This window comes from Leucoraja erinacea, chromosome 21, assembly GCF_028641065.1.
Source record: "Leucoraja erinacea ecotype New England chromosome 21, Leri_hhj_1, whole genome shotgun sequence".
Lineage (NCBI taxonomy): Eukaryota > Metazoa > Chordata > Chondrichthyes > Rajiformes > Rajidae > Leucoraja > Leucoraja erinaceus.
In genome coordinates this window covers 36,050,101-36,074,194 of record NC_073397.1, presented here as the reverse complement: position 1 = coordinate 36,074,194, position 24,094 = coordinate 36,050,101, and the positions used below count along the sequence as shown (strand labels likewise).

Below are 24,094 nucleotides of genomic sequence, written 5' to 3'. Positions count from 1 at the left end.
GGTGTGGTCTCACCAAGACCCTGTACAACTGCAGTAGAACCTCCCTGCTCCTATACTCAAATCCTTTTGCTATGAAAGGAGCAGGCAGAAGCAATGGATCTGCCAGGACAGTTCCGTTTTTGTGGATTTTCAGGAGGGTAAAAGTGGGAGATAGAAGTGGGTCTGAGGAATAATGAGGTCGGAGGCTCTGGAGAGATGAAGATTGGTCAAAAGGCCATAAGGAATAGAATTAGGCCATTCGGCCCATCAAATCTACTCCACCATTCAATCATGGCTGATCTATCTCTCCCTCCTAACCCCATTCTCCTGCCTTCTCCCCAGAACCCCTGACACCCGTACTAATCAAGTCTATCCTTCTCTTCCTTAGAAATATCCACTGACTTGGCCTCCACAGCCTTCTGTGGCAAAGAATTCCGCAAATTCACCACCCTCTGACTGACGAAATTTCTCCTCATCCCCTTCCTAAAGGAACATCCTTTAATTCTGAGGCTGTGACCTCTAGTCCTAGACTCTCCCACCCGACCCGAAACATCACCCAATTAAATGCGGTTTAAAGGAAAGGAGACAAGATTTCAGTCAGACAAATCGTGGGGGGGTCAAATATGGAATTATTAGCCGAGCAGACGAACAGAGAAACATTATTAAGTATTTCATACAATTCATCAATAGTACATGCCCTCACTTGAAGAATAAATCAGCTGTGATCAATAAATTGATCAGGATAACATAAAAGTGTAGGTAGGAAGTGCAGATGCTCTTTTAAACCAACGATAAACACAAAATGCTGGAGTAACTCAGCGAGACTGGCAGCATCTCTGGAGAGGAAGAATTGGTGACGTTTCGGGTCAAGACCCTTCTGAAGAAGGATCTCGACCCGAAACGTCACCTGATTTTGGACGATCAACCATGATCATATTGAATGGCGGTACTGGCTCGAAGGGCCGAATGGTGATTTTATTCGGGTCGGGATCCTTCTTCAGAAGCGTCATGACCCGAAATGTCACCCATTCCTCCTCTCCAGAGATGCTGCCTGTCCCGCTGAGTTACTCCAGCTTTTTAGAAACATAGAATCATGGAAAATAGGTGCAGGAGTAAGCCTCCAGTCGGCTGTTTTATCCGGCCATTAATGCCAAGAGTTGGCCATTCGGCCCTTCGAGTCAGCACCGCCATTCAATATGATCATGGCTGATCATCCAGAATCAGTACCCCATTCCTGCTTTTTCCCCACATCCCTTGATTCCGTTAGCCCCAAGAGCTAAATCTAACTCTCTCTTGAAAACATCCAGCGAATAGGCCTCCACTGCCTTCTGTGGCAGAGAATTCCACAGATTCTGCGTCTTAGATTCTGTGTCTATCGAAAGGAAAATGATTGTATGATTCGCAAAGGCAAATGTCTAAAGGCAAAAAGCCCAGGGGGCTATGAAGAGTGACAGAGGATGGTTAGAATGTAGTACGAGATGCTGAAAGGAAAATATTGATGAATGTATACACAGCCCCTAAGGGCCTTCAAAAGGTGCAGTGGAAGGCATGCAAGAACACGTCACGGACAGAGCCTGGGACACGGTTTGTTCACACAGAGGGGCGTACATACCTTCTCTGGCGGTATATTCATTGTCTTCAATTATCCTGGCCAAGCCAAAGTCGGCAATCTTGCAAACCAGCATGCCACTCACTAAAATATTGGCAGCCCGCAAATCTCTGTGTATGTAGTTCTTGGATTCAATATAAGCCATTCCTTCTGCAATCTGAAAATAATAATCCATTAACATTACATCCGATTCAATTAAATAAACATCCAAAGTCTATCCCAGTGCAGTTATTTTTCCAAATCATTAATTAACAACATGAATGCAAAAACATTGTATGTGTCTGCTAAACTAAACTGTTGATGATATAGTCGCTGAGTTGCCTCAGGTATGATTACTGGATGTATATTTACTCCTAACTTCAATCCCAAAAGTCACAAAGATAACTGTGTTCCTCCAATTCTGGCCTATTGCACATCCTAGACTGTAACTGGACAGTGATGACTTCAATTGCTTCACCAACCCCACCCCCCCCCCCCTCCCCCAACTCACTCTACTTTCAGAATGACGTCACCCATCCTTTTTCTCCAGAGATGCTGCCTGACCCGCTGAGTTACTCCAGTACTTTGTGTCTATTTCTGCAATAGACAACAGACAATAGGTGCAGGAGTAGGCCATTCGGCCCTATGAACCAGCACTGCCATTCAAAGTGATCATGGCTGATCATCCCCAATCAGTACCCCGTTCCTGCCTACTCCCCACATCCCCTGACTCCGCTATCTTTAAGAGCCCTATCTAGCTCTCTCTTGAAAGCATCCAGAGAACCTGCCTCCACTGAGGCAGAGAATTCCACAGACACACAAACACTGAAAAAGTGTTTCCACGTCTCCGTTCTAAATGGCTTACCCCTTATTCTTAAACTGTGGCCCCTGGTTCTGGACTCCCTCAACATCGGGAACATGTTTCCTGCCTCTAGCGTGTCCAAACCCTTAATAATCTTATATGTTTCAATAAGAACGCCTCTCATCCTTCTAAACCCCAGAGTGTACAAACCCAGCTGCTCCATTCTCTCAACATATGACAGTCCCGCCATCCCGGGAATTAACCTTGTAAACCTACGCTGCACTCCCTCAATAACAAGAATGTCCTTCCTCAAATTAGGGGACCAAAACTGCACACAATACTCCAGGTGTGGTCTCACTTAAGAATTAGGGGTCGGCCATTTAGAACGGAGATAAGGAAAAACCTTTTTCACCCAGAGAGTTGTGAGTCTGTGGGATTCTCTGCTTCAGAAGGCAGTGAAGGCCAATTCTCTGGATGCCTTCAAGAGAGAGTTAGATAGACCTCTTAAAAATAATGGAGTCAGGGAATATGGGGAGAAGGCAGGAACGGGGTACTGATTGTGGATGATCAGCCATGATCACATTGAGTGGCTCGAAGGGCCGAATGGCCTCCTCCCGCACCTGCTGTGTATTGTCTAACACCATTCTCTTTCTCTTACTCAGTTTTCAATTGCTCCTTAATTTCACCGTTTACCCTCTCTCCTCTTTCCAACTTTCTCTCTCCTTCTGCGGCTAACTCTCTGTTATTTTCCCTTCATCCTTTCCACAATTTCCATTTCCTGGACCCCAGACATCGGCTTCACTTCACTTCCTGCCTTTCCTATAGAACGTCGGTGTTTCAATCTTTAAAATGAGAGCCCGCCTCTCTCATTCGCCTTCACTCTGTGCAGAGCTCCCCGGGTCCCACCGAGTGAAACCATCAATAAAGCCGCTAGAGTTACGATGGGATCATAGTACGAGGTGCAACAAATTAAAAATCCTTTCCTCATATTTCTCTTTCAGCGAGAGTAGAGACACAAGGGTTTGGAATGAGGAAGTAACTTGTATTTTTTCAAACACTGTGTACTTTGCTTATCATTCTTCTTCTTATCGAGCCCACAAACAAGATTAGGAGATTGATACAAACAGGGCCGCGACGTGAACGCTCTTTCCTTGACCTACCCCACCCCCCCCCCGCTTATCATTAACGGCGGCCAGTTTAATCTACTGGAGGACATCCTGTGAAGAGCCATTTTTACAAAAAGTACTTTCGAAGGCATGTGAAGACTCAAGAGTGTTTAATGTTTAAAGGGCCCTGTCCCACATTCACGACCTAATTCGCGACCATTTTTACTCGTGGACATTTTTCAACAAGCTAGATAAAACGCTGCGATCTTCGTGATGCCACGAGTAACTCAGACTAGCATCACGACCTACCTACGACCTCGTGCTGCCAGTACGAGTCAAGGGCAAACTCGGCAGAGGTCGTGAATTGTGAAAGTGAGACAGGCCCTGCAGATGCTGGGAAAATCGAAGGTAGACAAAAGGCTGGGGAAACTCAGCGGGTGAGGCAGCATCTATGGAGCGAAGGGCCCTTGACCCGAAACGTCACCCATTCCTTCGCTCCATAGATGCTGCCTCACCCGCTGAGTTTCTCCAGCTTTTTGTCTACCTTCTAGAGTGCTGAATTGTCATTTGTGCCAAAAACGGAACTATTAAATTCTTACTTGCTGCAGATTACAGGTCTGGAAACATCGATGACGTCACAAACAATGCATTTAAAAAACGAGTGCAGAATAAAACAAAATGGCCACACACTCATCTCTCCGCTGCCTTCAGGTAGAAGGTACAGGAGCCTGAAATCTACAACGTCTAGGTTCAGGAATAGCTACTTCCCCACAGCCATTAGACTATTAAACTCAACTCAAACAAAAATCTGAACTTTAATTGCCTATTGCACTTTATATGCTTATTTATGTGTATATATATATATATATATATATATATATACACACACACACACATATATATATATATATATATATTCAATGGTATATGGACACACTGATCTGTTCTGTATTTATGCCTACAATATTCTGTTTTGCTGAAGCAAAGCAAGAATTTCATTGTCTCATCTGGGACACATGACAAACTCTCTTCAACTCTTGAACATGAACTTGAGATCAGCCATGACCACATTGAATGGCAGTGCAGGCTCGAAGGGCCGAATGGCCTACTCCTGCACCTATTTTCTATGTTTCTATGAGATGCTCAAACTCCTCAGAGCACAGTTTGTAGTTTGAAGGGCAGTTGGTGTTTACAGTGCCCAACCAATAGCTGTATACATGGATATTCCATTTAATGTTTTTTTCATGGAACAGGCTTAATTTGAACAAATTGAGAGTTTTTAATCGAGAGCCGCACAGCTCGGAGTGACTCAGGGTTGAAAACAAAACTGAAATGTTACAAATGGTTCACATGATGCTTACTATCTGATTAGCTTTTCCTGTTTGTATATTTCTTCCCCCAACACGAAAAAAAATCGAATGTAGAAAAGTAAAACACAAATCCTTCGGCCCAAAATGTCCCTGCCGAACGCCAAACTAATCTCCCCTGAGAACGTGGGATAACATAGAACGGGTGCAAACTGGTCAGTGTTCACCTGATGGGCTGAAGGGCCTGTTTCCCTGCTGTACATTTCAAATAATCAAACAGTAATCGGAGCAAGGAATGTGTGTCTCTCTGCATCACTAAATCATCCGATAACATCGGCTACCTCGGTACAACAGATAATTATACCAGTGAAATAGAGCTCCTAGTGAGAAACAGCAGCGAAACAGGCCCTTCGGCCCAACTCCTCCATGCAGACCAATATGCCCCAGCTATGCTAGTTCCTTTTCCCACGTTTGGCCCATAACACTTAAAAACTTTTCCATCCATGTACTTGTCCAAATGCCTTCTAAATATTGTTATAGTATCTGCCTCAGCTACCTTAAGGCTTTGACTCCAAGACTAAGTGGCACGGAGCCTGAAAAGGTGCCGACACAGATAACAGAGAGGTCATAGAAACATAGAAACATAGACAATAGGTGCAGGAGTAGGCCATTCGGCCCTTCGAGCCTGCACCGCCATTCAATGTGATCATGGCTGATCATCCAACTCAGTATCCTGTACCTGCCTTCTCTCCATACCCCCTGATCCCTTTAGCCACAAGGGCCACATCTAATTGTCTCTTAAATATAGCCAATGAACTGTGTGGCCTCAACTACCTTCTGTGGCAGAGAGTTCCAGAGATTCACCACTCTCTGTGTGAAAAATGTTTTTCTCATCTCGGTCCTAAAGGATTTCCCCCTTATCCTTAAACTGTGACCCCTTGTTCTGGACTTCCCCAACAACGGAGAGGTCATCGCAGACCCCACAGTGAAACCACCAGGATTTGACCTCCACCGCAAGCAACGGCGAACCCTGAACAGAATCCGCACCCTCCATGCAAGAACAGCCCATCACCTGCATCAGTGGGGGATGACAGACAGCCCTGCCTGTGGCTGCGGGCATCTAGACCAGACCAGGCCAGACCATCCCACAGACCGTGGATGACTGCCCACTGAGGCTTTTCCCTGGGGGCATCAAAGCCCATCCACCCAGTAACTGATGCTGTCCTGGCCTGGATGTCTCCCCTTGATCTACAACTTTAGGCTGTGCCAACCCTGCACAAGAAGAAGATCTAGCTCCTCTGGCAGCTCAGTCCATAGACCCATCCCTGGTACGTGAAAAAAACGTTGCCCCTCAAAACGTTTCCTTCAAAATTCTTTCTCCTCTCACCTTAAACCAATGTCTAGTTCTTGATTGAAGCCTATTCTATGATTTTTAATATGAAGATGTAAATTAAAGATAGTCTTTGATAATATCAACCAGCCTCATGCATCAGGAAACTGAGATATCACATTCTTTTGTCAATCCATATTCAATACTCTAACAACCCCTAGTAACAACCCAATACTCTTATAACCTGAATAGTGAAAGGCCAGGAAATAGATGGGGAGAGGATGTTTCCACTAGTGGGAGGGTCTAGGACTGGAGGTCATAGCCTCAGAATCAAAGGACGTTCCTTGAGGAAGGAGATGAGGAGGAATTTCTTTAGTCAGTGGGTGGTGAATCTGTGGAATTCTTTGCCACAGAGGGCTGTGGAGGCCAAGTCAGTGGATATTTTTAAGGCAGAGATAGATAGATAAGATTCTTGATTAGTACGGGTGTCAGAGGTTATGGGGAGAAGGCAGGAGAATGGGGTTAGGAGAAAGAGAGAGAGAGAGAGATAGATCAGCCATGATTGAATGGCGGAGTAGACTTGATGGGCCAAATGGCCTAATTCTGCTCCAAGTGGTCATCAGAAACATGCAAATCACTGGGGTTGTTGCTGTGGTAACAAGAGGAAAGAAAAACATCCAGAGCGCAAAAAAAAAACGTATTTATAGATTTGCTTGTACTGCTTAAGATGCATTTTTGAATGTCTTTCTGCGCTAGCATTTTCGTATAGTTAGAACTAAGCACATCGCTGCTTCCCTTTTCACTTTTCTTAAAAATAGCATATTTGAAAATAACTACATTTAGTTTACTGTCAATTCAACTCAATCTTACAGTAGGTTCCCCGGTTTCCACCCAAGCAACACTAGCATGCGGTACATGCTGAACGCCTCCAACACTGCAGCTCCCTTCAACACACAACGTGAGATCTTTAAAACCCACTAAAGAATCTAAAAGGATTTTATCAAACGGATCCTGCGAGAGTGACCATGAGAGATGAATATTGCTTCAAAATACGCAAACCGAAACATGGACAATATCAACGGCAATGATATCATCTTGCACTAAACGTTACTCCCTGTATCTGTACAGTGTGCAACGGCTCGATTGCTAACTGGATATCACGCAACATAAAAGCTTTTCACTGTACCACAGTACATGTGACAAGAAGCCAAACGACAACGAAACCAAAACAAAACCTAAAATAGGCAAGCAGCATTTAGTTATATATTTATTTCCTTTTAACTTTGGATAGGAAAGGTTTCGAGGGAAATGGGCCAAATGCAGACAAGTAGGACTAGCGTAGATGGGGTAGGTTGGTCGGCACGGGCAAGTTGGGCTGAAGGGTCTGTTTCTGTGATGTATCTTTGACAGTAATATTTTTAAAAAAGGTATTACTTATTCTTGGTCTTCCCAAGGTCGGCACGGGCAAGTTGGGCTGAAGGCTCCGTTTCTGTGATGTATCTTTGACAGCCAAATATTTCTGTGGCAGAAAAGAGGTATTCACTTATTCTCGGTCTAAAACCGCCCAAGTTATGTCTGAAAATCATAAACGAGCCTTACTAGGCTGGTGGTTAAGATGGAAAAACATAAACAGCCTTACGGGCTGGTGAGAGGAGAAACTCAGCGGGTGGAGAAGGGGGGGGGGGGGAAGGGGGGGGGAAGAAGGGGGGGAGGGAGGAGAGATGGGGGAAGAAGGGGGGGGGGAAGGGGGGGAGAGAGAAGGGGGGGGGGAGAGAAGGGGGGGGGGGGAGAACGGGGGGGAGAAGGGGGGGAGGGGGGGGAGAGAAGGGGGGGAGAGAAGGGGGGGGAGAGAGAAGGAGCGATGAGGGGGGGGAGAGAAGGGGGGGGGGGGAGAAGAGAAGAGGGGGGGGGGGAGAAGGGGGGGGGGAGGGGGGGAGAAGGGGGGGGGGGAGAAGAAGGGGGGAGGAGGGGGAGAGAGAGGGGGGGGGGAGAAGGGGGGGGAAGGGGGGAGAGAAGGGGGGGAGAGAAGGGGGGGAGAGAAGGGGGGGAGAGAAGAAGAAGGAGTGGAGACACTTTTAAGAAATATAATAATGTTTAGGGACATTTTACCTACGTTTTTCCTTGACTCTGAAAACTCCAATGAGCCAATTAAAATGCCCGGTCAGCGAAGGAGATGGCCAATGGCTGCCCTCTACTGCCTGTAACTAAATAGCGACCCCACTCCGCTGCGCTACGAGTTACAAAGACCCATGCCGACCAAATTCTATTCGCGGAACATTTCTCTACATGCTAAAATACTTTCCACGACCTAGTTGAGGCCATGAGTATGCGGGAACTTCCCTCGAGCATGAAGGAGAGTTCCAGTGACCTCATAGGACCACGTGTCGACAATGCTGTGAGTTTGAGTCGAGGGCAAACTCGCAGATTAGGTCTCCGCAGTGACAGTGAAGATCTGGCTAGCAGGAGCATTAAGGGGCCGCTGCATTGTACCTGCACCTCACTGCACGAGGCCACGTGAAAACAAACTCGATTTGACTTGTGGTGAAAGATATTTGGACTTTAGGAGAAGCAGAGGTGATGGGGAACAGCTGGAGAAACGGAACTGAAACCCAGATGTGATCAATCCTAATTTATGACTGAACTATGGACAAAGACCTGGAGCCATCGCACCACTTCCTGCTTCTGTCCCTTGATATTCTAACACTTGCAAGTTTGGTTCAATTGGGATTAAAAAAATCTCCGCAACAAAGATTTGGATTGATACATCATCAGGTTTACCAGGGGAGGAAATGTCACCCAGAGGCATAATGATTGTCGCAACTCACCACTATAACTGCAGTAGATTTTACAGCAAGGCATAGAGGAGTGGCAATGGAGCAATCCAGCATATGGAGCGATTTAAAAAAAAAAAAAAAAATTCTGATTGCTATAAAATTCAAGAACAGCCATATGGTGCTGGGTTATAGACAGGATCGCTGTCGGTTGGGAAGTCATTCTCTGCACCCACTGAGACCATTAGCAAATAAAATTGTAGTTGCCGGTTATTATGTGTAAATAAGCATAATCACCAGCTCCCCGCAGAGGGAGGCGTGTGTAAGCAGAAAGATTTCAACGTGTGTAAATTTCCCCACCCGTCAGTGGCCCGAAGAAACGTTCGTAGAAGTTCTTCGAGTGTGGAGATTGGTTCTCAACGATTCAGTGACACTTTATGTTTAAGAAGGAACTGCAGATGCTGGAAAAATCGAAGGTAGACAAAAATGCTGGAGAAACTCAGCGGGTGAGGCAGCATCTATGGAGCGAAGGAATAGGTGACGTTTCGGGTCGAGACCCTTCCTCAGACTGATATGGGGGTGGGGGGGGAAGAGGAAAGGAAGAGGCGGGGACAGTGGGCTGTGGGAGAGCTGGGAAGGGGAGGGGAAGGAGGGAGAAAGCAGGGACTACCTGAAATTGGAGAAGTCAATGTTCATACCGCTGGGGTGTAAACTACCCAAGCAAAATATTACGTGCTGCTCCTCCAATTTACGGTGGGACTCACTCTGGCCATGGAGGAGGCCCAGGACAGAAAGGTTGGATTCGGAATGGGAGGGGGAGTTGAAGTGCTGGGCCACAGGGAGATCAGGTAGGTATTGCGGACCGAGCGGAGGTGTTGGGCGAAGCGATTGCCAAGCCTACACTTGGTCTCACCGATGTAGAGCAGCTGACACCTAGAGCAGCGGATGCAATACATGAGGTCGGAGGAGGTGAACTCTATATGACTCTATTTTAAATTCATCCAGTGAATTGGCCTCCACTGCCCTCTGTGGCAGAGAATTACACAAATTCATAGAAACATAGAAACATAGAAATTAGGTGCAGGAGTAGGCCATTCGGCCCTTCGAGCCTGCACCGCCATTCAATATGATCATGGCTGATCATCCAACTCTGTATCTCGTACCTGCCTTCTCTCCATACCCCCTGATCCCCTTAGCCACAAGGGCCACATCTAACTCCCTCTTAAATATAGCCAATGAACTGGCCTCAACTACCCTCTGTGGCAGAGAATTCCAGAGATTCACCACTCTCTGTGTGAAAAAAGATCTTCTCATCTCGGTTTTAAAGGATTTCCCCCTTATCCTTAAGCTGTGACCCCTTGTCCTGGACTTTCCTAACATCGGGAACAATCTTCCTGCATCTAGCCTGTCCAACCCCTTAAGAATTTTGTAAGTTTCTATAAGATCCCCTCTCAATCCCCTAAATTCTAGAGAGAGGGGATCTTATAGAAACTTACAAAATTCACAACTCTCTGGGTGAACATTTTTTTTCTCATCTCAGTTTTAAATGGCTTCCCCTATATTCTTAGACTGTGGCCCCTGGTTCTGGACTCCCCCATCATTGGGAACATTTTTCCCCAAAGATGTCCCCAGTCCTTTTATAATGTTATAAGTTTCTTTAAGAATCCCTCTCATCCTTCTAAATTCCAGTGAATAAAAGCCCAGTTTTTCCAATCTTTCCTCGTTTGACAGTCCCGCCATCCCGGGGATTAACCTCTTGAACCTACGCTGCAGTGCCTCAATAGCAAGGATGTCCTTCTTCACATGAGGAGTACCATTTTCCAATCAGTGGGTGGTGGGTGATGGAATGAGATGCTAGAGGAAGAACTTAAGGCAGGTAGTATAACAGCATTTAAAAGACATTTGCCTAGGTACATGGATAGGACAGGTATGGAAGGATATGGGCCAAATGTGTAGATGCGGTATTTTAAACAGCATGGCCAAGTTTGTGCAATGGGCCTATTTCTGTGCTGTGTGACTCTGACTAGCCATAAATTAAAAAAAACATAATCTCTCTGTTTCGCAAGGGTAAAGATATGAACAAACTGCAGTTTTAAGATAAATATATTTTTGAACCGCATGGCAGGCTGCTCAACGACTCTTATCCAACCGGCAATCTTTAGCACCTTTTAATTTAAGCAATACACCAAATATCTTTTCAGCAATTTTAAGTCAAAAATATTCCATTGCAAATGTGTGCAACTTCATGGGGCAGAATTACAGACGTGTCAATAATATCTAGATAATATACCAGTTTCCATCGGGGTGGGTGGGTGGGGGGGAAGGCCCAGATATAGTTAGTTTCTGTGTGATCTGCATGGTTGCTTACCTGTGCTGAAAAATCTATCAATTTGGGCAACTGTATTCGGTTCCCTTCTTCACTCTTCAAGAAATCTAACAAGCTTCCTGCAGGAAACAGAGGGAGGCGTTAGCACTTGTATATGTCATTAAATGACACCTTACTCATTATTATGAGGCCGATAATAATTTGGTGCTGGCTCGAAGGGCCAAATGGCCTACTCCAGCACCTATCGTCTATTGTCCAAGCGACAAGTACAGAAAGAAGACACACTTCGTGCTGGTGGAGCTTGGCGCATCCAGGCTGAGGAAGGGTCCCGACTCGAAACGTCACCTCACCTCACCATGTTCTGCGGAGGTGTGTAGGAAGGAACTGCAGATGCTGGTTTAAACCGAGGTCGATACAAAATGCTGGAGGAACTCAGCGGGACAGGCAGCATCTCTGGAGAGAAGGAATGGGTGACGTTTCGGGTCGAAACATAGAAAATAGGTGCAGGAGTAGAGGCCATTCGGCCCTTCGAGCCTACACCACCATTCAATATGTTCATGGCTGATCATCCAACTCAGTATCCTGTACCTGCCTTCTCTCCATACCCCCCTGATCCCACAAGGGCCACATCTAACTCCCTCTTAAATATAGCCAATGAACTGTGGCCTCAACTACCTTCTGTGGCAGAGAATTCCACAGATTCACCACTCTCTGTGTAAAAAATGATTTTCTCATCTCGGTCCTAAAAACCTTCCCCCTTATCCTTTCGTCAGATCTTCCTTCAGACCCATCTTCTAAGCATCTCCTCAGAGATACTGCCTGATCCACTGATTTACTCTTGAAGAAAGAACTGCAGATGCTGGAAAAATCGAAGGTAGACAAAAATGCTGGGGAAACTCAGCGGGTGAGGCAGCATCTACGGAGTTTCTCCAGCATATTTCCGTCTACGCACTGAGTTACTCCAGCACTTTATGTCTTCTATTGTGAACCAGCACTTGCAGTTCCTTGTTTCCACAGAATTTTCTGGGTATTTGCACTTGCATCAGTTGGCTTCCCCTTACATCTCCATGGCCACAGTAATATCACACCTTCAATGGCTCACCACAAACAAAGGAAATTGGTCGGGTTAGATATTCGGCTCCGACAAAGAGCCACACAGTGAAAAAAAAAACAACAAACTTCCCAGAGATTAAAAAAAAAATCTTAGTGTTCAGAATTTAAAAAAATGTTATGAACAGCGAAACACAGTGCAGGCAGCAGTGTGGAGGAGGCTTATTCAAGAAGGGTTTTGACCCGAAACGTGGTATGATTTTTATGTTTAAGAAGGAACTGCAGATGCTGGAAAATCGAAGGTAGACAAAAATGCTGGAGAAATTCAGCAGGTGAGGCAGCATCTATGGAGCAAAGAAAATAGGCAACGTTTCGGGCCGAAACCCTTCGGGTTTCGACCCGAAACGTTGCCTATTTCCTTTGGGTTTTGTCCTGAAACGTTGCCTATTTCCTTCGCTCCGTAGATGCTGCCTCACCCGCTGAGTTTCTCCAGCATTTCTGTCTACCTTCAATGTTATTGAGCTTTTCTTTCTGGTTAGCTGACCAAGACTGACTGACGTCTTATAGACTTCCCCCCTCTCCATCAGCTGCTGTTTGCTGAGATATATCTGGGCCAGATGGCTTCCTGTAGACGGTGGAAAAGAGGTAGTTGGTACATCATCTGCAGCGGTATGCAAAATAATCTTCTCAACGTCCACACAATCCCTTTCCTGCCGACGCAACGCCCTAAATAAACGCTGAACTGGACTCCGCTTTAGTTTCTTAGAAACATAGAAAATAGGTGCAGGAGGAGGCCATTCGGCCCTTAGAGCCAGCACCGCCATTCATTGTGATCATGGCTGATCGTCCCCAATCAATAACCCGTGCCTGCCTTCTCCCCATATCCCTTGACTCCACCAGCCCCTAGAGCTCTATCTAACTCTCTCTTAAATCCATCCAGTGACTTGGCCTCCACTGCCCTCTGTGGCAGGGAATTCCACAAATTCACAACTCTCTGGGTGAAAAAGATTTTTCTCACCTCAGTCTTAAATGACCTCTCCTTTATTCTAAGACTGTGGCCCCTGGTTCTGGACTTGCCCAACATTGGGAACATTTTTCCCCCGGTCACAAGGATTTGAATGTAAGATCAAGTTGATGCGAGGAATTAATTTAAGCACGAGCAGCGGGTAGAACTGCTGCCTCACACCACCACAGGCACAGGTTTGATCATGACCACAATTGTCATCAGATTGTCTTTCTATGTTTCTATGGCTGGTTAGCACGCAACAAAAAGCTTTTCACTGTACCTCGATACACATGACAACAAACGAAACTGAAACTTTCAACCATTTCACCTTTGGTACCGTCAACGTGCGTGTGTGTGTGTGTGTGTGTGTGTGTGTGTGTGTGCGTGTGTATGCGCGCGCGCTGTGGTGTGTGCGTGTGCGTGTGCGCGCGTGCGCGCGCGTGTGTGTGTGTGTGTGTGCATGTGCTGTGGTGTGTGCGTGTGCACGTGTGTGTGTGTGTGTGTGTGTGTGCATGTGCTGTGGTGTGTGTGTGTGTGTGTGCGCCCTGTGTGTGTGGGTGTGTGTGTGTCTGTGTGTGTGTGTGTGTGTGTGTGTGCGCCCTGTGTGTGTGTGTGTGTGTGCGCGCGTGTGTGTGTGTGTGCATGTGTGTGTGTATCTGTGTGTGTGTGTGTGCGCGTGGTGTGTGTGTGTGTGTGTGTGTGTGGCTGTGGCGTGTGTGTGTGTGCGCGTGTGTGTGTGTTTGTGTGTGGGTCTGTGTGTGTGTGTCTATGGGCGGGTGCGTCTATGTGCGTGGGACTGTGTGTGTGTGTGTGTGTGTACCGCTCCACTTCCTGAAGCCGATCACTCCAATGTCTTGCCACCAGCTCAGGAGGTTCTCAATCTCCTTCCTAATGAGCAGCAAGATAAAATGGACCTGCGTAGGTGCAGTGTGCCTGGCTGGACACGGTGGAGGGGAGATGGGAGGGGATATGTGTTTAATTGTATCTTCGTATCGAGTCCACACACAAGATTAGAAGTTGTTCAGACAGAGCCGAACACACTTCTCGGCATCTGCGTACAACTTTGTTGCCTTCCACCGCAGTGAAGAATACTGTGGTGGATGTTTGTGTTAAATTCTATAGTGTGTTGTGTGTTATTTTTAAGTGTATCGCTGCTGGCAAATTCATTTCACTGCACCTTCGGGTGCATGTGACGAATAAAATTGACTTTGACAACGGTGTCTGTCTTGTTGCTTCTTGTGCGAGATGGTGGAAAGATCGGTGGAAACAGGGCCACGATTGACGTGAGCGTTCCTTCCTCGACCCCTTTAATCGTACCAAAAGCTACAGACGGCTTGAGAGTCCGGGTCTGAGTCACACGGTTTCAACGCTACCACAAATGTCAATTTTCAACGTTTCACAATCAGTGGCCACTTTTGAAACAGTCGACACGAAACAAAAATTAAACCAAACTGGTTCAACATTTGATATTATATTCCACACTAATTTCTATTTAGGAGGCACACTCTCTCCAGAACCTAAAATTCACCTTGAAGGTGGCACGCAGGTTCAAGTGAGAATGCATTTAATGTTTAAACCTGCAATTGGATTAAATTGGCTTCTGGGCCCAAACTGTTCCGCAATATAATTTAATTACAGGTTTGGTTATTTGTTAACAGTTTGGTTCATTCTCTGTGTGGGAGAAATAATTCAAACAGGTATAAATAATGGTGCTTGATGTAATATTGCTGTAACCTGCAGCTTGGGGCAACTTATTACTGATTTGGAACAATTGATTCTAAAACTAGAGTTAAAATTCTGAATGTTTTCATGCATCGGGTCTCATCCGGCCTAGTCAGCCCAAAGTAACACGATCTTTTTGCTGAAACATTAACTGCTGGAGGAACTCAGCGGGTCAGGCAGTGGCAGTGGAGAGAATAACAATAGACAATAGACAATAGGTGCAGGAGTAGAGGCCATTCGGCCCTTCGAGCCAGCACCGCCATTCAATGTGATCATGGCTGATCATCCCCAATCAGTACCCCGTTCCTGCCTTCTCCTCATATCCCCTGACTCCACTATCTTTAAGAGCCCTATCTAGCTCTCTCTTGAAAGTATCCAGAGAACCGGCCTCCACCGCCTCTGAGGCAGAGAATTCCACAGACTCACCACTCTCTGGGTGAAAAAGTGTTTCCTCGTCTCCGTTCTAAATGGCTGACTCCTTATTCTTAAACTGTGGCCCCTGGTTCTGGACTCCCCCAAAACATCGGGAACATGTTTCCTGCCTCTAGCGTGTCCAAATGGACAAATGACTTTTTGAGTTGGCATCTTTCTTCAGCCTGTGGAGGAGTCTTGACCCAAAAAGGTTGTCTGACCATTCCTCCCCACAGATGCTGCCTGACCTACTGAGTTCCTCCAGCATTTTGTGTTTCGCTCAAGATCCCAGCATCTGCAGTCACTTGTGTCCCCACATTATACACAGTGAGTATTTGATGACAATTTATATTTACGATACGTTTTACTCGACTAGAATGAGATTTTCCAGATTTCCTTTGAAAAACACCAGTGCAAATGTCAATATTTCAAAAAAATACTTCAAATTATTAACTGGGTGATCAAGATATTATGTGTAGGAAGGAACTGCAGATGCTGGTTTAAACCGAAGGTAGACACAAAATGCTGGAGTAACTCAGCGGGACAGGCAGCATCTCTGGAGAGAAGGAATAGATATGTTTTGAAAGATATGACAAAAATCTTTAAAAAACAGTTCTCATGCAGAAACTACAGAAGGCAGTGGAGGCCAATTCACTGGATGTATTCAAGAGAGTTAGATAGGGCTCTTAAAGATAGCGGATTCAGGGGATATGGGGAAAAAGCAGGAACAGGCTACTGATTCTGAATGATCAGCTGGCTTGACGGGCTGAATGGCCTACTCCTGCACCTCATTTCCGCTGTTGATAAAGCTCAGTTAAAAGGCAATTGTTTTGTAAACATTTTCTGTTGCAAGGTTTTGCTATCTGCAAAATCAGCTGTTGTGGTTTTATGGACGGGGAAGCTTGTAGTTTAGAGGGGGGGGGTGGGGATGGCCACAGGAACTTGCACCCTCCCCCACACTGCACGCCCCTGTGTACTTACACCAACATCCATGGAGAGTCTGGTGTGTCGATGCCTGTCTATCTCTGCAATAACATCATGCAAATGTCTTCCTTCAGCATTAGAAATGACTAATATTTTTACCAATGGCACGTTCAGCCCGTCGAGCCAGCTGATCATCCAGAATCAGGACCCTGTCCCTGCTTTTTCCCCCAATCCCTCCATTCCGTTAGCCCGAAGAGCTGTATCTAAAGGGCCTGTCCCACTTGGACGTCATTTGCCCGACATCATTTAGCAGCAATAGAGTTGCTGCCTCACAGCGCTAGAGACCCGGGTTCCATCCTGGCCATGGGCGCTGTCTGTACGGAGTTGGTGCGTTCTCCCCGTGACCCGTGTGGGTTTTCTCCGGGCGCTCCGGTTTCCTCCCACACTACAAAGGCGTACAGGTTTGTAAGTTAATTGTAAATTGTCCCTAAATGTGTGTGTAGGATAGTTCTAGTGCGCGGGGATCGCTGGTAGGCATGGCTGGAAATCGCTTTAAAAAAAAGGGGGGGGGGCAGCTTTTTGTGTCAATATTATCCAATGTTCCTTTACCTTTTGAGCAACTCGACTTAATTGACTGAAGCACATTGGGGTGAAGATTGGAACGTGGATGTGTGGCTTCAGTTCGGGTGACAGGATGGTGTACCCACACATCTCAAAAGGTAAATGACTTTATTTTAGTGCCAGCAATTTGCCACATCTATTTATTAAAGGCGTGTGTGTCTGACTCTTTTTATGACTGCATGAAAAAAAACACAGGTGAGAACTAACATGATGAATGCCATGGATTTAAAAAAAGACAAAGATATTATTCTCCACCAGGATGTCCAGTCACATGAGTGGTTCACAAATTCATGCAAATATTTCCGTTAATGATTCACCAACCTTGTGCGGGAAGTTTTCAGAAAGAGGAACTATATACAAATGTATTTTAGGGAATACCTGATAACAATCACGGGATCTTTAGGGAAATATACCTGGCACGCACCATGGGAACATGAGGCTGAGGAGTGGCACAGGACACGCATGCTGCCTCACAGTGCGGCACTCCTGGGTTAACTCAGCATTTGGCTCATCCCCCCACCCCCCTCCCCCCCCGACATGTCTGGGTGTATTACAGGTACACACCTTCATCACACACAGAGTATTGAGGAGCACAGAATCACCAGGAGAATAGACAGTGTGTCTTTCTACACTATTATTGTTTGTTTAATGTGTGTGCGTGCGCATATATATATATATACACACACACACACACACGTATACACCCACACTCACACATTGAACATTTTTTTCTCGTTAGAAACCTGGAGGGAGAGGGAGAGAGGGAGAGAGGGAGAGAGGGAGAGAGGGAGGGAGAGAGGGAGGGAGAGAGGGAGAGAGGGAGAGAGGGAGAGAGGGAGAGAGGGAGAGAGGGAGAGGGGAGAGAGGGAGAGAGGGAGAGAGGGGGAGAGGGGGAGAGGGGGAGAGGGGGAGGGAGAGAGGGGGAGAGAGAGAGAGGGGGAGAGGGGGAGAGGGGGAGGGGGGGGGGAGGGGGGGGGGGGGGGAGGGGGGGAGGGGGGGGGGGGGGGGAGGGGGAGAGGGGGGAGAGGGGGGGAGGGGGGAGGGGGGGAGGGGGGGGAAAGAAGATTCAATAGAAACCTCAGGGGCAACTTTTTCGCTCAGAGGGTGGTGGGTTTATGGAACGAGCTGCCGAGGAGGTAGTTGGGACTGTTGCTATGACAACATTATTGAGACATTTGGACAAGTACATGGATGGGAAGGTTTTGGGATATGAGCGAATACGGACAAATGGGACCAGTGTAGATGGGGCATTATGGTCGGCATGGAATAGTTGGGCTGAAGGGCCTGTTTCCGTGCTGTGTGTAGTCTGCCCTAGATTCTCTATTCTATATTTAAAAAATCGCACTGCACAATGTATGCAAATGACATGTCGTTAGTTAATTTAGTTGACTTTTGGACGTAAATGGCCCCTGTAGAAAACTAGCACAGATGACTGACTTGATCAGGCAGGAGCCGCTGAGAGTTTAGACTTGAATGGTTTGACAAGGGCCTTTTTTTGGAACCACGGTTCGTAAGCAGGTGCAGCTTCTATCTTTAACATTGAGAACAATAATGAGACCAACACAGACTCGAAATAGGGCAATACCTTCCTGGGACACAGCTATAGTAATATTCGACACAGATTGCTGCTGTGACATAGATTTAGATATCGTTGATAAGACGACAAACTGTGAATATTAGAATATTTAGAGTTACAGCGAGGAAACAGGCCCTTCAGCCCACCGAGTCACCGGATGCACCAGCAGTCTTTAGGGTGTGGGAGGAAACCGGAGCACCCGGGGAAAACCCACGCGGTCACAGGGAGAACGTGCAAACTCCACACAGACAGACAGACGCCAGAGGTCTGACATTGAAACATATAAGATTGTTAAGGGGTTGGACACGCTAGAGGCAGGAAACATGTTCCCAATGTTAGGGGAGTCCAGAACCAGGGGACAAAGTTTAAGAATAAGGGGTAAGCCATTTAGAACGGAGACGAGGAAACACTTTTTCTCACAGAGAGCGGTGAGTCTGTGGAATTCTCTGCCTCAGAGGGCGGTGGAGGCAGGTTCTCTGGATGCTTTCAAGAGAGAGATAGATAGGGCTCTTAAAAATAGCGGAGTCAGGGGATATGGGGAGAAGGCAGGAACGGGGTACTGATCGGGGATGATCAGCCATGATCACATTGAATGGCGGTGCTGGCTCGAAGGGCCAAATGGCCTCTACTCCTGCACCTATTGTCTATTACATCGTCAAAAAATTCCAGAAGATTAGTCAAGCATGATTTCCCCTTCGTAAATCCACGCTGACTCGGACCGATCCTGTTACTGCTATCCAAATGTTCGGCTATCTTATCTTTTATGATTGACTCCAGCATCTTCCCCACCACCGATGTCAGGCTAACTGGTCTATAATTCCCAGTTTTCTCTCTCTCCCGCCTTTCTTAAAAAGTGGGATAACATTAGCTACCCTCCAATCCCCAGGAACTGATCCTGAGTCTATAGAATAAAATTACCACCAATGCATCCACTATTTCTAGATCCACTTCCTTAAGTGCCCTGGGATGCAGACCATCAGGCCCTGGGGATTTATCAGCCTTAAGTCCCATCAGTCTATCCAACACCATTTCCTTCAGTTCCTCCGTCACCCCAGATCCTCTGGCCATTAGTACATCAGCAATCCAGGCACAAGTACTACCTTTGGACATTAACTCCGTGATGATGTAGATGGGCTCCTCCTTGGTCACCACTGCGTTGAGCCGTACCAGCTTGTCGTGCTGTAGAGCCTTCATCAGATTAGCCTCCATCAGGAAAGCCTCCACTGACATTGTTCCTGGCTTCATGGTTTTCACTGCCACCTTGGTGTGGTTTTTGAATGTCGCTGAAATAAAGAGGTTTATACTGTATAATTAGCCTCTTACATTTCACCTTTTAAAAATATTATGACTACAAATTGATTAATTGGTGAATTAAAAACATCACTCCACATGGGTAGGTTCAGCAGTCCCTATTTCAGCTACAATTATGCTTTTACCTGTTGTATAGTTTAGTTAATTCTTGCTCTGTGTACTGAGGTACAGTGAAAAGCTTTCTCGTTGTGAAGATACTACACATGTTTATAACCAACCTGATCTCCCGGTGGCTCAGCACTTCAACTCCCCCTCCCATTCCCAATCCAACCTTTCTGTCCTGGGCCTCCTCCATGGCCAGAGTGAGTCCCACCGTAAATTGGAGGAGCAGCACCTCATATTTCGCTTGGGTAGTTTACACCCCAGCGGTATGAACATTGACTTCTCTAATTTTTAGATAGTCCTTGCTTTCTCCCTCCTTCTCCCCCCCACCCACCCCCCCCCCCCCCACCCCCAACACCAGTCTGGTCCCGACCTGAAACGTCACCTATTCCTTCTCTCCATAGATGCTGCCTCACCCGCTGAGTTTCTCTAGCATGTTTTGTCTACCGATGATTACAATCGTGCTGTCCACAGTTTACAGATACAGGGTCAAGGAATAATGTTTAGTGCAAGATAAGGCCCAGTAAAGTCCGATTAAAAATAGTCCGAGGGTCTTCATGAGGTAGATTTGTAGCTCAGGACCTCTCGCTAGTTGGTGAAAGGATGGTTCGGTTGCCTGATAATCGCTGGGAAAAAACTGTCCCTGAATCTGGAGGTGTGCGTTTTCACACTTCTGTACCTCTTGCCCGATGGGAGAGGGGGAAAGAGGGAGTGGCCGGGGTGTGACTGGTCCTTGATGATGCTGCTGGCCTTGCCGAGGCAGCGTGAGGTGTAGAGGGAGTCATAGAAACATAGAAAATAGGTGCAGGAGTAGGCCACTCGGCCCTTCGAGCCAGCACCGCCATTCAGTATGATCATGGTTGATCATCCAACTCAGTATCCTGTACCTGCCTTCTCTCCATACCCCCTGATCCCTTTAGCCACAAGGGCCACATCTAACTCCCTCTTAAATATAGCCAATGAACTGGCCTCAACTACCTTCTGTAGCAGAGATTTCCAGAGATTCACCACTCTCTGCGTGAAAAATGTTTTTCTCTTCTCTGTCCTAAAAGACTTCCCTCTTATCCTTAAACTGTGACCCCTCGTTCTGGACTTCCCCAACATCGGGAACAATAGGGAGTCGACGGAAGGGAGGTTGGTCTGTGTGATGGTCTGGGCTGCGTCCACATTTTTCCATATTTCACAAATCGTGACAGGAAATACTTCAAACCAAAGATGGGGAATGACATTTTAAGAAGAATAATTTATTCGCATTGGGTGGGTACAATCCAACTTCAGAAGCCTTTAATAGAAAACCTGTTCTGCCTGCACAAAGGATCTGGCAATGCTAATGTTTACCTTGCTCTAATTACATAGTTCAGTTAGAAAGACAAATACAGATAATATTCAATGTTTAAAATCATCCCCTGGAGTCAACAGGTTGTTATTCTCAAACAGTGTTCTTGATGTTGGGGGAGCCCAGAACCAAGGGCCACACAGTTTAAGAATAAAGGGTAAGCTATTTAGAACGGAGACGAGGAAACACTTTTTGTCACAGAGAGTTGTGAGTCTGTGGAATTTTCTGCCTCAGTGGAGGCTGGTTCTCTGGATACTTTCAAGAGAGAGCTAGATAGGGCTCTTAAAGATAGCGGGGTCAGGGGATATGGGGAGAAGGCAGGAACGGGGTACTGATTGGGGATGATCAGCCATGACCACATTGAATGGCGGTGCTGTCTCGAAGGGCCGAATGGCCTACTCCTGCACCTATTGTCTATTGTCTAACAGAAAAGATAGACTGGAGACACAGTGAAATTCAGATGTTGGAATCTTGAGCAAAACGCAGAGTGCTGGAGGAACTCAGAAGGCCAGCAGTTGAACCATAGCTCTCTAAACCTTTGCTAGTCATTTATCTGTCCAAATGTTTCGTAAACATTCAAAAGCACACAAAGTGCAGGAGTATCTCAGTATTCGCAGCTGAGGAAGCAAAATTGGATGGTCAACAGTTTTGTGAGAATAAGCTCATTGTGGGTTTCACAGACAAAGCCAGTGTAGAGAGGTCAAACGGAATGTCCAGAGCCAAGGCAGGACTTTATCTGGCCACTAAAATCCGTTTAACAGCTCAAACAGTTTAAGGATAAGGGGTCGGCCATTTAGGACTGAGACGAGGTTGATTGGCTTCTGTAAACTGTGTCGGACGGTGCGAGTGTACGGGGTGATCGCTGGCCGGCGCAGACTCGGTGGGCAGATGGGACCCGTCTCCGCGCTGTAACTGTAAAGTCTGAAGTCTTAGAATAAAGGGGAGGTGATTTAAGACTGAGGTGAGAAAAAACTTTTCCACCCAGAGAGTTGTGAATTTGTGGGATTCCCTGCCATAGAGGGCAGCGGAGGCCAATTCACTGGATGGATTTAAGAGAGAGTTGGATAGAGCTCTAGGGGCTAGTGGAGTCAAGGGATATGGGGTGAAGGCAGGCACGGGTTATTGATAGGGGACGATCAGCCATGATCACAATGAATGGCGGTGCTGGCTCGAAGGGCCGAATGGCCTCCTCTTGCACCTATTTTCTATGTTTCTATGTTTTATGTAGTAGAGTGAAAATGACTCACCCAGCCACACTTCTCCGAACTGCCCAGCTCCGAGCTTCTTCTCCAATCGCAGGGACTCCCTCGGGATCTCCCAGGCATCTTTCTCCCACGGTTTCTGCGGTTTCTCACTCAGGCAGGCCTTTGTCAGCTTCTGGCACAAGCCATCCCCTACGTCTGGTCATCGAGGGAGAAAGGAATGTCAGCGTGTAATCGTGGATCTCGTGTTGAGAACAGACCAGAACTATATCATCATCTGTGACTAATTGATCTTCAAACTGATGAGGACCGGAGGAGAGCATTGGCACACATGACACTCACATGATGTGCGGAGGAATGGTATTTATTACCCTTTTGCCACTAGTTATATGTCCTGCATTCACCAATCAGCGTCTCTTCTTCCTGAGGAGACTGAAGAAGGTCCATCTGTCTCCTCAGATCCTGGTGAACTTCTACCGCTGCACCATCGAGAGCATCCTTACCAACTGCATCACAGTATGGTATGGCAACTGCTCTGTCTCCGACCGGAAGGCATTGCAGAGAGTGGTGAAAATTGCCCAACGCATCACCGGTTCCTCGCTCCCCTCCATTGAGTCTGTCCAAAGCAAGCGCTGTCTGCGGAGGGCGCTCAGCATCGCCAAGGACTGCTCTCACCCCAACCATGGACTGTTTACCCTCCTACCATCCGGGAGGCGCTACAGGTCTCTCCGTTGCCGAACCAGCAGGTCAAGGAACAGCTTCTTTCCGGCGGCTGTCACTCTACTCAACAACGTACCTCGGTGACTGCCAATCACCACCCCACCCCCTCGGACACTTATTATTATTTATTCAAATCATTTGCTATGTCGCTCTTCCAGGGAGATGCTAAATGCATTTCGTTGTCTCTGTACTGTACACTGACAATGACAATTAAAATTGAATCTGAATCTGAATCTGAATTTGATACAGTTCATCAACAATTCTTGCTAGATGCTGGTATTTTATATTCGCTTTCTCTGTTGCAATCAAAGACCTTCCCCACCCCTGGTCATCTCTCCTCCGCCCCTCTCCCATCGGACAGGAGATACAGAAGCTGCAGGTGTGTACCACCAGACTAAGGAACAGATTCACCCCCTCCATTATTAGGCTTCTAAATGGCCCTTCCGTATTCAGTACAGCACGGAATGGCAACGAAAAGGCCCCTCTCACTAGGCGATGTATTTAGGCGACTGCGGCAATGGAATTCACCAAAGTCAGCACCAGCGTCACCTAGCGACAATCTACGTCAGGAGAAGACGAGCTACCACGGTCGCCAACGGTCGCTGAAAAGTTTTGAACATTTCAAAATCCAGCGGCGACCAGAAAAACGCTACGGCTATTTGGGCGACTGAGGGGACGACTCACGACCGTACAGGCAACACCCTGGCAACCATGTGGTGACAGCCTAGTCTACTGTAGTCGCCTAAGTGGGACAGGCCATTAACCAATAACATTCCTATCTTTCCTACCATATTCCTTCCCCAGGCTCCACATTACACTCTCCTTCTCTCAACACCTTTTGATTTCCTCCCAATTACTTTGTCCACCCATCTGCTCATCAACACACCTCCTGTATCCAACTATC

At 46.8% G+C, this 24,094-nt stretch overlaps 1 protein-coding gene across 2 annotated transcripts in view; it reads right to left on the bottom strand.

The window, feature by feature from the left end:
- Positions 1-24,094, bottom strand: part of hck (HCK proto-oncogene, Src family tyrosine kinase) — a 98,151-nt gene that overhangs the window by 5,843 nt on the left and 68,214 nt on the right. For both annotated transcript variants that reach the window (XM_055652663.1, XM_055652662.1), the window contains exons 8-11: positions 22,516-22,668; positions 19,620-19,802; positions 11,252-11,328; positions 1,592-1,745 (exon numbers count right to left, since the gene is read on the bottom strand). In XM_055652663.1, the coding sequence (XP_055508638.1) occupies positions 1,592-1,745; positions 11,252-11,328; positions 19,620-19,802; positions 22,516-22,668 (567 nt within the window). The remainder of the gene's footprint in view (positions 1-1,591; positions 1,746-11,251; positions 11,329-19,619; positions 19,803-22,515; positions 22,669-24,094) is intronic.